The 13663-nt window shown below is 48.9% G+C and overlaps 1 protein-coding gene across 1 annotated transcript in view; it reads right to left on the bottom strand.

Moving 5' to 3' along the window:
- Positions 1-2554: 2554 nt before the first annotated feature.
- The window catches only part of LOC145878531 (short transient receptor potential channel 6), a 28781-nt gene continuing 17672 nt past the window's right edge, over positions 2555-13663 (bottom strand). The window contains exons 5-6 of the mRNA XM_082973832.1: positions 13246-13321; positions 2555-13036 (exon numbers count right to left, since the gene is read on the bottom strand). Of these exons, the coding sequence (XP_082829958.1) occupies positions 12882-13036; positions 13246-13321 (231 nt within the window). The 3' untranslated portion in view covers positions 2555-12881. The remainder of the gene's footprint in view (positions 13037-13245; positions 13322-13663) is intronic.

The following is a 13663-nucleotide window of genomic DNA, read 5'->3' as shown; positions in this document are numbered from 1 at the left end:
AGTTCATATGCCTTGACGCCGTGCTATAAAGGCCTAAGGCCGAGACAATGAGAAGACAGTCGCTGAATAAATTCAACCATACCGTTGATTCATCACAAAACCGGAGAGCAAAATCTGTCAGGTGAAGTACACAAAAACATGTTGCATGTAACAAACGGTTACATGACTTACTTGTCAAGCAAGGTAATGTTTTAGACATTTTCAGACCAGTAAACAATTATTGATTTAGAACAACGGTAAGCAAGTCACAAAGAAAACAGGTCTGGAGTGAACCAAGGGCTATATCTGTTCCTGGTCTAAAGTTTTTGAACGGGGCTTATTTAAGATGGAGAGGAAAGCACTTTTAAAGAATAACCAGGCATCCTCTACTGATGGGATGAGGTCAATATCCTTCCAGGATACCCCGGCCAGGTCGATTAGAAAGGCCTGCTCACTGAAGTGTTTTAGGGAGCGTTTGACAATGATGAGGGGTGGTCGTTTGACCGCAGACCCATTACGGACGCAGGCAGTGAGTCAGAGGCTTGACAAAGAAAGTTATCTGCACACCACTGGGATGAATTTTGACATTTCTCTGTGAAAACCTTGAGAGGCTTGGTCTGGGTGTAGGAAACCCACAACAGTGGTGTCATCAAAATATTTTGGAACGTGTTGGCTGAGTCAGAGGCTTGACAATCGTTTGTGTACAGTTTTGTACAGTGTGTACAGTGTGTACAGTGTGTACAGTGTGTACAGTGTGTACAGTTTTGTACAGTGTGTACAGTGTGTACAGTGTGTACAGTGTGTACAGTTTTGTACAGTGTGTACAGTGTGTACAGTGTGTGCAGTGTGTACAGTGTGTACAGTGTGTACAGTGTGTGCAGTGTGTGCAGTGTGTACAGTGTGTACAGTGTGTGAAAGTAAGGAACCTTGAGGGGCTCCCGTATTCACCGTTCTAGATGCAGAGTTAAACTTCACTTGTTGAGTCCTGTTCACAAGGAAACTATTTATCCACTTGATCAGTTGAGAGTTCACACCCAAATTCACCATCTTATCCACCAGTAGGTGGGGTTGGATGGTTTTAAACGTGCTCCTGAAGTCAATGGATAGGATTTTCAGTAGGCCATTTGCGTTTTGTAAATGTTGGTAGATATTGTTCAGCATGACCAGTAACGCATCATCAACGCTCCTGGAGGCGGGTCAATTGGTTTGAGTCTAACTGGGATGAGAAATTACAGAGAATTCGTTTTTTGTTTTATTTTTTTCAAAACATTTCATAGGTAAAGATGTCAGGGCTACAGGACGTAAATCGTTCTTTTCTTTTGGCCTGTTGTTTTTAGGTATTTGGACAATCAGTGACTTCTAACATAAGTTTGTAATTATCCCAGTGTTCAGTGACAGCTGGAACAGCTTCTGGAACGGTAATGCGAGCTGGTCTGCGCATCCCTGAAGTGCCTTGCTGCTGACGCCATCTGGACCATATGATTTTCCCGGGTTGATACATTGAAAGCTTGACGTCATTCACAGAGATCTGTATATCAACAGCTGGTATACTGTCTATACTGTCCAAGGCCACTTTCTGCTGCGATGTAAAATCACATGTCAAACCTGCAAGGTAATTTTCGATGGTCTCTTTGGTTTGTAGCCATTCCCGGGTTTTCTTACTGTCCTTGTCCTTGAAAAGCTTTTCTAATGTGTCTTTGTATGCTGCCTTGCACTACTTCATTTTGCTTTTGAATTGCCTCTGAATATTTGTCCTTTCCTATTTACTGCCACGTGATTTAAACACGAGTTTTTCTCTGGTTGAGGAGCTCTTTTAATACCTGAGTTACCCACACTTTATTACTGGGGGACGATGTTGACTTTCTTTTTGGGAATAACGAGATCCTCACAGAAACGGATGTACCTTTCCAGGTCATCGCCGCCGTCCAGTCAGTGGACTCAAAACAGTCCTGGAGGGCTTCGGGAGTCCAGCTTTAAATCTACACCCTTTTTCGCTTTCTCTCACAACAACAAAAATATCTACACCCGTGCATCAATCTAAGTAACATAATACAAAACTCCCAAATACGTCAGTTTAAGCTAGAGATATGTTTTTTTTTTTTTTACCTTGGCTGCACTAAAAATCCACCGCATCCGCCCATGTCTGCGGTGAAAGGTGACACAGATAGAGCGGTGTTTGTCAGACCATGAGACATCCTGAAAATCAGTCTTCTCATGACAAAAAAAGTCTGTAGCTTCAGAACGGTTTGGCCTACAAAACTATACTGAACTACAAATATAAACGCAACATGTAAAGTGTTGATCCAATGTTCCATGAGCTGAAAAGAAATCACAGGAAACGCTTATTTCTCTCAAATGTTTTGAACAAATTTGTTTACATCCCTGTTAGTGACTTCATTGAAACGGATTGAATAGAGCCTCATGAACACACTATTTCTTACATTATGCTCCTTGACCTTGTTTTGTATCATTTGTGGAATATAGTTGACTATTTTGGGCATCTTAAGGACTTTTTTAATAACCTCATATTATAACAGTTGGCCGTTAGGACAGAAAAATCAAGAACAAAACATGATATTTTTAGATAAAAATATTTTATTGACTCCACACTAAAAATAAGAAAGCAATAAAAACACATAATCTAGATCAGTGGTTCCCAAACTGTTATAGTCCCGTACCCCTTCAAACATTCACCCTCCAGCTGTACCCCTTCAAACATTCACCCTCCAGCTGTACCCCTTCAAACATTCACCCTCCAGCCGTACCCCTTCAAACATTCACCCTCCAGCCGTACCCCTTCAAACATTCACCCTCCAGCCGTACCCCTTCAAACATTCACCCTCCAGCCGTACCCCTTCAAACATTCACCCTCCAGCCGTACCCCTTCAAACATTCACCCTCCAGCCGTACCCCTTCAAACATTCACCCTCCAGCCGTACCCCTTCAAACATTCACCCTCCAGCTGTACCCCTTCAAACATTCACCCTCCAGCCGTACCCCTTCAAACATTCACCCTCCAGCCGTACCCCTTCAAACATTCACCCTCCAGCTGTACCCCTTCAAACATTCACCCTCCAGCCGTACCCCCTCTAGCACCAGGGTCAGTGTACTCTCAAATGTTGTTTTTTACCATCGTTGTAAGTCTGCCACACACACACACTATACCATACATTTATTAAACATCAGAATGAGTGTGAGTTTTTGTCACAACCCGGTTCGTGGGAAGTTACAAAGAGCTCTTATTGGACCAGGACACAAATAATAATATAATAATAACCAATAATGTTGCTCTTTATTTACCCATCTTACATATAAAACCTTATTTGTTCATCGAAAATTGTGAATAACTCACCACAGGTTAATGAGAAGGGTGTGCTTGAAAGGATGCTCATAACTCTGCAATGTTGGGTTGTATTGGAGAGAGTCTCAGTCTTAAATCATTTCCCACACACAGTCTGTGCCTGTATTTAGTTTTCATGCTAGTGAGGGCCGAGAATCCACTCCCACATAGGTACGTGGTTGCAAAGGGCATCAGTGTCTTAACAGAGCGATCTCCCAAGGCAGGGTACTCTGAGCGCAGCCCTATCCAATAATCTGGCAGTAGCTTCTGATTAAATTCTATTTTCATAGAACCACTTGTTGCAATTTCGATGAGGATCTCTTGTTCAGTATCGGTAAGTGGACTGGAGGCAGGGCATGAAAGGGATAACGAATCCAGTTGTTTGTGTCGTCCGTTTCGGGAAAGTACCTGCGTAACTGCACACCCAGTTCACTCAGGTGCTTCGCTATATCACATTTGACATTGTTCCCGTAAGCTTGAGTTCATTTGCACACAAAAAATCAACAATGATGGTAATAAAAGAGCTCCAACTTCTTAATCACAGCCTCAATTTTGTCTCGCGGAGAGTGCCTGTAATCCTAGATTCAGATCATTCAGGTGAGAAAAAAACATCACCCAGATAGGCCAGTCATGTGAGAAACTAGCCATCATGCAAGCGGTCAGACAAGTGAACATGATGGTCAGTAAAGAAAACTTTAAGCTCGTCTCTAAATTTAAAAAAACGTGTTAATACTTTGCCCCTTGGTAACCAGCGCAGTTGTGTATGTTGTAAAAGTGTTACATGGTCGCTGCCCCATATCATTGCATAATTCAGAAAATACACGAGAGTTCAGGGGCCTTGCTTTAACAAAGTTAACCATTTTCACTGTAGTGTCCAAAACGTCTTTCAAGCTGTCAGGCATTCCCTTGGCAGCAAGAGCCTCTCGGTGGATGCTGCAGTGGACCCAAGTGGCGTCAGGAGCAGCTGCTTGCACGCGTGTTACCACTCCACTCTGTCTCCCTGTCATGGCTTTTACGCCACCAGTACAGACACCAACATGAGCAGCAGCTACGTTTGGCTACAAACGGACCGTTAGTGGAATTCCCGCGAGAGAGTAACGGTTAATGTGATTGGACGTTATTATTTGACTAGGCTTCCTGTATTTTACATTGTGTTGTTATTTCGCTGAACACTAGATGGTTTAATAACATTTTGGGCAGTAATGCGAGGCGACTCAGGCGAGATAAAAACCTGACCCAAATGTATAGTCCCGTTGGAACATATAAATGGACTGTTTGAAAATGTGAAGGAAAAAAAGTGAATCACATTTTTATTTGGCGTACAGCGAGAACCCCAGTTAGGGAATAGCTGATCTAAATGATTAGAGCCTGTCTCTTTGACTTGTGGGTGTCATGTCCCCTGGATTACCGCACAATCAAAGGTCCACATTCTGAAAGCATCCTTATGTTTTTGGCTTAAGTGTAGGACATGTTAAGTTCTTGTCAGTGGCATTTCTACTACAGAAGTCCCTGTATGTGTTAAGTTCTTGTCAGTGGTATCTCCACTGCAGAAGTCCCTGTATGTGTTAAGTTCTTGTCAGTGGCATCTCCACTGCAGAAGTCCCTGTCTGTGTTTGCTGGTTCCTTTTCAGTCGGTCAGCTTGGTACAACACAGCTATGGGGAGTTTGGGCACTAGATCCTTCTACTGAAGAACATTAGAATCACGCCTGACAAGCCAATGAACACCATGCCTCACCGGAAGCCCCGCCTCCACAGGTGAAGAACATTAGAATCACGCCTGACAAGCCAATGAACACCATGCCTCACCAGAAGCCCCGCCTCCACAGGTGAAGAACATTTGAATCACGCCTGACAAAGCCAATGAACACCATGCCTCACCAGAAGCCCCGCCTCCACAGGTGAAGAACATTAGAATCACGCCTGACAAGCCAATGAACACCATGCCTCACCAGAAGCCCCGCCTCCACAGGTAAAAAACCAGAGGAACGTTCTTCACCTCGAGCTGAACAGAACAATTCACGCATTTCTTAAAAAAACTAACATTGGAGGGCAAAATGTATCAGGCTTTACTCCAGCCTAATTGTCCCACTTAAGGAGGAAGTGCTCATCCTAATGGAGCCTGGAGCCTGGAGCCTGGAGCCTGGAGCCTGGAGTTTTGTAACTAGTTTCGTGAAGTTCCCTACCAATTTGTTAGTTATTCTTCTGCTTGCTTAGCCTCACTCACAGGTTGTAAGTAAGATGACTAGCACGAACGAGTCGACAAAGGCTGTTTAGTCGGGTTCGAATTCACGACCTTGCCCACAGTCATATGGTTTCACCATGTCTTGTCTTGTATGTCTCGACTGGGTGCTTGCTCAGCCTGCCCTGGATCAAACCGTCTCGTGCCAGATGCCTACAAGCTCTCTCTCTCTCTCGAAGCGTGAAGGCTTCCTTAGAAGGCCTTGTGGGACTGAATATGGCTTTCCTCTCCTGGGTGCCTGTACTTCGGCGGAGTCTGAGTTGCAGAATACGGGGTTGATCTGGACTCACTTTCGGATGATGCTGTTGTGTCAATGGTTGGTTCCGGGGGGGGGGGCAGCCACAGGTCCTTGCTACGGAATCCCTTGCTTCACATTTATCTATGTCTCAGAGCGGCTGTCAGCGGAAGGGCTGTCCTCACCCCGCCGTGGAAGGCATCCAGGTTTGGTGAAAATACCTGCAACTGGTGCTATCCACAGTCCTGATACTGGTGCTATCCGCAGTCCTGATACTGGTGCTATCCGCAGTCCTGATACTGGTGCTATCCACAGTCCTGATACTGGTGCTATCCACAGTCCTGATACTGGTGCTATCCGCAGTCCTGCACCTCTACTGGTGCTATCCGCAGTCCTGATACTGGTGCTATCCACAGTCCTGATACTGGTGCTATCCACAGTCCTGCACCTCTACTGGTGCTATCCACAGTCCTGATACTGGTGCTATCCACAGTCCTGATACTGGTGCTATCCGCAGTCCTGATACTGGTGCTATCCACAGTCCTGCACCTCTACTGGTGCTATCCACAGTCCTGCACCTCTACTGGTGCTATCAGTAGTCCTGATACTGGTGCTATCCACAGTCCTGCACCTCTACTGGTGCTATCAGTAGTCCTGCACCTCTACTGGTGCTATCCACAGTCCTGTACCTCTACTGGTGCTATCCACAGTCCTGTACCTCTACTGGTGCTATCCACAGTCCTGCACCTCTACTGGTGCTATCCACAGTCCTGTACCTCTACTGGTGCTATCCACAGTCCTGTACCTCTACTGGTGCTATCCACAGTCCTGTACCTCTACTGGTGCTATCCACAGTCCTGTACCTCTACTGGTGCTATCCACAGTCCTGCACCTCTACTGGTGCTATCCACAGTCCTGCACCTCTACTGGTGCTGTCCACAGTCCTGCACCTCTACTGGTGCTATCCACAGTCCTGTACCTCTACTGGTGCTATCCACAGTCCTGTACCTCTACTGGTGCTGTCCACAGTCCTGTACCTCTACTGGTGCTATCCACAGTCCTGTACCTCTACTGGTGCTGTCCACAGTCCTGCACCTCTACTGGTGCTATCCACAGTCCTGTGCCTCTACTGGTGCTATCCACAGTCCTGTACCTCTACTGGTGCTGTCCACAGTCCTGTACCTCTACTGGTGCTATCCACAGTCCTGTACCTCTACTGGTGCTGTCCACAGTCCTGCACCTCTACTGGTGCTGTCCACAGTCCTGTACCTCTACTGGTGCTATCCACAGTCCTGTACCTCTACTGGTGCTATCCACAGTCCTGTACCTCTACTGGTGCTATCCACAGTCCTGTACCTCTACTGGTGCTGTCCACAGTCCTGTACCTCTACTGGAGCTGTCCACAGTCCTGTACCTCTACTGGTGCTGTCCACAGTCCTGTACCTCTACTGGTGCTGTCCACAGTCCTGCACCTCTACTGGTGCTGTCCACAGTCCTGCACCTCTACTGGTGCTGTCCACAGTCCTGCACCTCTACTGGTGCTATCCACAGTCCTGTACCTCTACTGGTGCTATCCACAGTCCTGTACCTCTACTGGTGCTATCCACAGTCCTGTACCTCTACTGGTGCTGTCCACAGTCCTGTACCTCTACTGGTGCTATCCACAGTCCTGCACCTCTACTGGTGCTATCCACAGTCCTGTACCTCTACTGGTGCTATCCACAGTCCTGTACCTCTACTGGCGCTATCCACAGTCCTGTACCGCTACTGGTGCTGTCCACAGTCCTGTACCTCTACTGGTGCTGTCCACAGTCCTGTACCTCTACTGGTGCTGTCCACAGTCCTGTACCGCTACTGGTGCTATCCACAGTCCTGTACCTCTACTGGTGCTGTCCACAGTCCTGTACCTCTACTGGTGCTGTCCACAGTCTTGTACCGCTACTGGTGCTGTCCACAGTCCTGTACCTCTACTGGTGCTGTCCACAGTCCTGTACCTCTACTGGTGCTGTCCACAGTCCTGTACCTCTACTGGTGCTGTCCACAGTCCTGTACCTCTACTGGTGCTGTCCACAGTCCTGTACCTCTACTGGTGCTGTCCACAGTCCTGCACCTCTACTGGTGCTGTCCACAGTCCTGCACCTCTACTGGTGCTGTCCACAGTCCTGTACCTCTACTGGTGCTATCCACAGTCCTGTACCTCTACTGGTGCTATCCACAGTCCTGTACCTCTACTGGTGCTATCCACAGTCCTGTACCTCTACTGGTGCTGTCCACAGTCCTGTACCTCTACTGGAGCTGTCCACAGTCCTGTACCTCTACTGGTGCTGTCCACAGTCCTGTACCTCTACTGGTGCTGTCCACAGTCCTGCACCTCTACTGGTGCTGTCCACAGTCCTGCACCTCTACTGGTGCTGTCCACAGTCCTGTACCTCTACTGGTGCTATCCACAGTCCTGTACCTCTACTGGTGCTATCCACAGTCCTGTACCTCTACTGGTGCTATCCACAGTCCTGTACCTCTACTGGTGCTGTCCACAGTCCTGTACCTCTACTGGTGCTATCCACAGTCCTGTACCTCTACTGGTGCTATCCACATTCCTGTACCTCTACTGGTGCTATCCACAGTCCTGTACCTCTACTGGTGCTATCCACAGTCCTGTACCGCTACTGGTGCTGTCCACAGTCCTGTACCTCTACTGGTGCTGTCCACAGTCCTGTACCTCTACTGGTGCTGTCCACAGTCCTGTACCGCTACTGGTGCTATCCACAGTCCTGTACCTCTACTGGTGCTGTCCACAGTCCTGTACCTCTACTGGTGCTGTCCACAGTCCTGTACCTCTACTGGTGCTGTCCACAGTCCTGTACCTCTACTGGTGCTGTCCACAGTCCTGTACCTCTACTGGTGCTGTCCACAGTCCTGTACCTCTACTGGTGCTGTCCACAGTCCTGTACCTCTACTGGTGCTGTCCACAGTCCTGTACCTCTACTGGTGCTGTCCACAGTCCTGTACCGCTACTGGTGCTATCCACAGTCCTGTACCTCTACTGGTGCTGTCCACAGTCCTGTACCTCTACTGGTGCTGTCCACAGTCCTGTACCGCTACTGGTGCTGTCCACAGTCCTGTACCTCTACTGGTGCTGTCCACAGTCCTGTACCTCTACTGGTGCTATCCACAGTCCTGTACCTCTACTGGTGCTGTCCACAGTCCTGTACCTCTACTGGTGCTATCCACAGTCCTGCACCTCTACTGGTGCTATCCACAGTCCTGTACCTCTACTGGTGCTATCCACAGTCCTGTACCTCTACTGGTGCTATCCACAGTCCTGTACCGCTACTGGTGCTGTCCACAGTCCTGTACCTCTACTGGTGCTGTCCACAGTCCTGTACCTCTACTGGTGCTGTCCACAGTCCTGTACCGCTACTGGTGCTATCCACAGTCCTGTACCTCTACTGGTGCTGTCCACAGTCCTGTACCTCTACTGGTGCTGTCCACAGTCCTGTACCGCTACTGGTGCTGTCCACAGTCCTGTACCTCTACTGGTGCTGTCCACAGTCCTGTACCTCTACTGGTGCTGTCCACAGTCCTGTACCTCTACTGGTGCTGTCCACAGTCCTGTACCTCTACTGGTGCTGTCCACAGTCCTGTACCTCTACTGGTGCTGTCCACAGTCCTGCACCTCTACTGGTGCTGTCCACAGTCCTGCACCTCTACTGGTGCTGTCCACAGTCCTGTACCTCTACTGGTGCTATCCACAGTCCTGTACCTCTACTGGTGCTATCCACAGTCCTGTACCTCTACTGGTGCTATCCACAGTCCTGTACCTCTACTGGTGCTGTCCACAGTCCTGTACCTCTACTGGAGCTGTCCACAGTCCTGTACCTCTACTGGTGCTGTCCACAGTCCTGTACCTCTACTGGTGCTGTCCACAGTCCTGCACCTCTACTGGTGCTGTCCACAGTCCTGCACCTCTACTGGTGCTGTCCACAGTCCTGTACCTCTACTGGTGCTATCCACAGTCCTGTACCTCTACTGGTGCTATCCACAGTCCTGTACCTCTACTGGTGCTATCCACAGTCCTGTACCTCTACTGGTGCTGTCCACAGTCCTGTACCTCTACTGGTGCTATCCACAGTCCTGTACCTCTACTGGTGCTATCCACATTCCTGTACCTCTACTGGTGCTATCCACAGTCCTGTACCTCTACTGGTGCTATCCACAGTCCTGTACCGCTACTGGTGCTGTCCACAGTCCTGTACCTCTACTGGTGCTGTCCACAGTCCTGTACCTCTACTGGTGCTGTCCACAGTCCTGTACCGCTACTGGTGCTATCCACAGTCCTGTACCTCTACTGGTGCTGTCCACAGTCCTGTACCTCTACTGGTGCTGTCCACAGTCCTGTACCTCTACTGGTGCTGTCCACAGTCCTGTACCTCTACTGGTGCTGTCCACAGTCCTGTACCTCTACTGGTGCTGTCCACAGTCCTGTACCTCTACTGGTGCTGTCCACAGTCCTGTACCTCTACTGGTGCTGTCCACAGTCCTGTACCTCTACTGGTGCTGTCCACAGTCCTGTACCGCTACTGGTGCTATCCACAGTCCTGTACCTCTACTGGTGCTGTCCACAGTCCTGTACCTCTACTGGTGCTGTCCACAGTCCTGTACCGCTACTGGTGCTGTCCACAGTCCTGTACCTCTACTGGTGCTGTCCACAGTCCTGTACCTCTACTGGTGCTGTCCACAGTCCTGTACCTCTACTGGTGCTGTCCACAGTCCTGTACCTCTACTGGTGCTGTCCACAGTCCTGTACCTCTACTGGTGCTGTCCACAGTCCTGCACCTCTACTGGTGCTGTCCACAGTCCTGCACCTCTACTGGTGCTGTCCACAGTCCTGTACCTCTACTGGTGCTATCCACAGTCCTGTACCTCTACTGGTGCTATCCACAGTCCTGTACCTCTACTGGTGCTATCCACAGTCCTGTACCTCTACTGGTGCTGTCCACAGTCCTGTACCTCTACTGGTGCTATCCACAGTCCTGTACCTCTACTGGTGCTGTCCACAGTCCTGTACCTCTACTGGTGCTATCCACAGTCCTGTACCTCTACTGGTGCTGTCCACAGTCCTGTACCTCTACTGGTGCTGTCCACAGTCCTGTACCTCTACTGGTGCTGTCCACAGTCCTGTACCTCTACTGGTGCTGTCCACAGTCCTGTACCTCTACTGGTGCTGTCCACAGTCCTGTACCTCTACTGGTGCTGTCCACAGTCCTGTACCTCTACTGGTGCTGTCCACAGTCCTGTACCTCTACTGGTGCTGTCCACAGTCCTGTACCGCTACTGGTGCTATCCACAGTCCTGTACCTCTACTGGTGCTGTCCACAGTCCTGTACCTCTACTGGTGCTGTCCACAGTCCTGTACCGCTACTGGTGCTGTCCACAGTCCTGTACCTCTACTGGTGCTGTCCACAGTCCTGTACCTCTACTGGTGCTGTCCACAGTCCTGTACCTCTACTGGTGCTGTCCACAGTCCTGTACCTCTACTGGTGCTGTCCACAGTCCTGTACCTCTACTGGTGCTGTCCACAGTCCTGCACCTCTACTGGTGCTGTCCACAGTCCTGCACCTCTACTGGTGCTGTCCACAGTCCTGTACCTCTACTGGTGCTATCCACAGTCCTGTACCTCTACTGGTGCTATCCACAGTCCTGTACCTCTACTGGTGCTATCCACAGTCCTGTACCTCTACTGGTGCTGTCCACAGTCCTGTACCTCTACTGGTGCTATCCACAGTCCTGTACCTCTACTGGTGCTGTCCACAGTCCTGTACCTCTACTGGTGCTATCCACAGTCCTGCACCTCTACTGGTGCTATCCACAGTCCTGTACCTCTACTGGTGCTATCCACAGTCCTGTACCTCTACTGGTGCTGTCCACAGTCCTGTACCTCTACTGGTGCTGTCCACAGTCCTGTACCGCTTGCCTCTTTTTCCAGACTGTTTCGATGAGCTAAGACAACCTGGTCCCAGCCACATTCTGCCAAGCTGATGTTTCATGGATAATCCCCACTTCACGGATATGGAGGGGCGGTGATTTTTCCCATGCCTCCGGTGGATGAGAAGCTATCTCCCTAGACCCGTTGGATAACAAAGGGAGGACTAATCCCAACCCGTCGCTCCCTAATAAGCACTGTCGTTGTTTTAGGGCGCAGCTTGACAAGGTGTACTGGGCCCAGGGGGTGGCGTACCGTTCAGCGGAGGGAGGGAACTCCCCATAGCTGTGTTGTTCCTGGTTTCCCTCGTTCAGGGAACAGGATATATACTCATTACTGTACGTTCTGCTGATTCCAGGTGGTACTTGGAATGAAGGCAGGAAGGACATCAATGCAGCAGCTGAAACCAGGTCCTGTTTCTTAAAATGTGTGTGTGGTGTGTGTGTGGTGTGTGTGTGTTACTCTGTGTGTTGTGTGTGTGTTGCTCTGTGTGTTGCTCTGTGTGTGTGTGTGTGTTACTCTGTGTGTTGTGTGTGTGTTACTCTGTGTGTTGTGTGTGTGTTACTCTGCGTGTGTGTGTTGCTCTGTGTGTTGCTCAGTGTGGTGTGTGTGTTACTCTGTGTGTGTGTGTTGTGTGTGGTGTGTGTGTGTTACTCTGTGTGTGTGTGTTGCGTGTGTGTTGCTCTGTGTGTTGCTCTGTGTGTGTGTGTGTGTTACTCTGTGTGTGTGTGTGTTACTCTGTGTGTTACTGTGTGTTACTCTGTGTGTTGCTCAGTGTGGTGTGTGTTGCTCAGTGCGGTGTGTGTTACTCTGTGTGTGTGTGTTGCTCAGTGCGGTGTGTGTTACTCTGTGTGTGTGTGTTGTGTGTGTTACTCTGTGTGTGTGTGTGTGTTGTGTGTGTTACTCTGTGTGTGTGTGTTGTGTGTGTTGCTCTGTGTGTTGCTCTGTGTGTTGCTCTGTGTGTGTGTTACTCTGTGTGTGTTACTCTGTGTGTGTGTGTGTGTGTGTGGTGTGTGTTACTCTGTGTGTGTGTGTGTGTGGTGTGTGTTACTCTGTGTGTGTGTTGCTCAGTGTGTGTTACTCTGTGTGTGTGTGTTGTGTGTGTTACTCTGTGTGTGTGTGTTGCTCAGTGTGGTGTGTGTTGTCGGTCTCTCTCAGCCTCCCTAGAAGCTCCTGCAGCTCCTCCATGTTGTGATTCTTGTCTTCCAGCAGCTCATAACGCAGACTGGAGATATCCTGCTTAATCTCTTTCAGCTCACCTACACACACACACACACACACACACACACACACACACACACACACACACACACACACACACACAGACCACACAGTTCACGTTGAGTAAAGTTTCAAAACTATTCGGCATTGCTTCTGACTGAGGTGTGTGTGTGTGTGTGTGTGTGTGTGTGTGTGTGTGTGTGTGTGTGTGTGTGTGTGTGTGTGTGTGTGTGTGTGTGTGTGTCACCTTCGTTGATCTCGTCATTTTCTTTGTCCGTCTGAGCTTTGATGATGTACCGTTTTATAAGGCGCTTCATGATCTTCTGCAACACACACACACACACACACACACACACACACACACACACACACACACACACACACACACACACACACACACACACACACACACACACACACACACTGAACAGATAAACTTACAAAATACACATTCATTATTGTAACCTGGTATTGTGAGTGAGTGAGTGGAGAGGGGAGGACCATCCTCTTCAGTGATTTTCATAAAAATGTAAATAGTGAAACATTAAATTTTTTTTAAATGAAAATATACTAAATACTGCATATTCACGTCACCAAATAATTGATTAAAACACACTGTTTTGCAAAGAAGGTCTACAGTAGCATCAACAGCACTCTGTAGGGTA

Source organism: Salmo salar, chromosome 04, assembly GCF_965601325.2.
Source record: "Salmo salar chromosome 04, fSalSal1, whole genome shotgun sequence".
Classification (NCBI taxonomy): Eukaryota; Metazoa; Chordata; class Actinopteri; order Salmoniformes; family Salmonidae; genus Salmo; species Salmo salar.
This window is presented reverse-complemented; position numbering and strand designations above follow the sequence as displayed.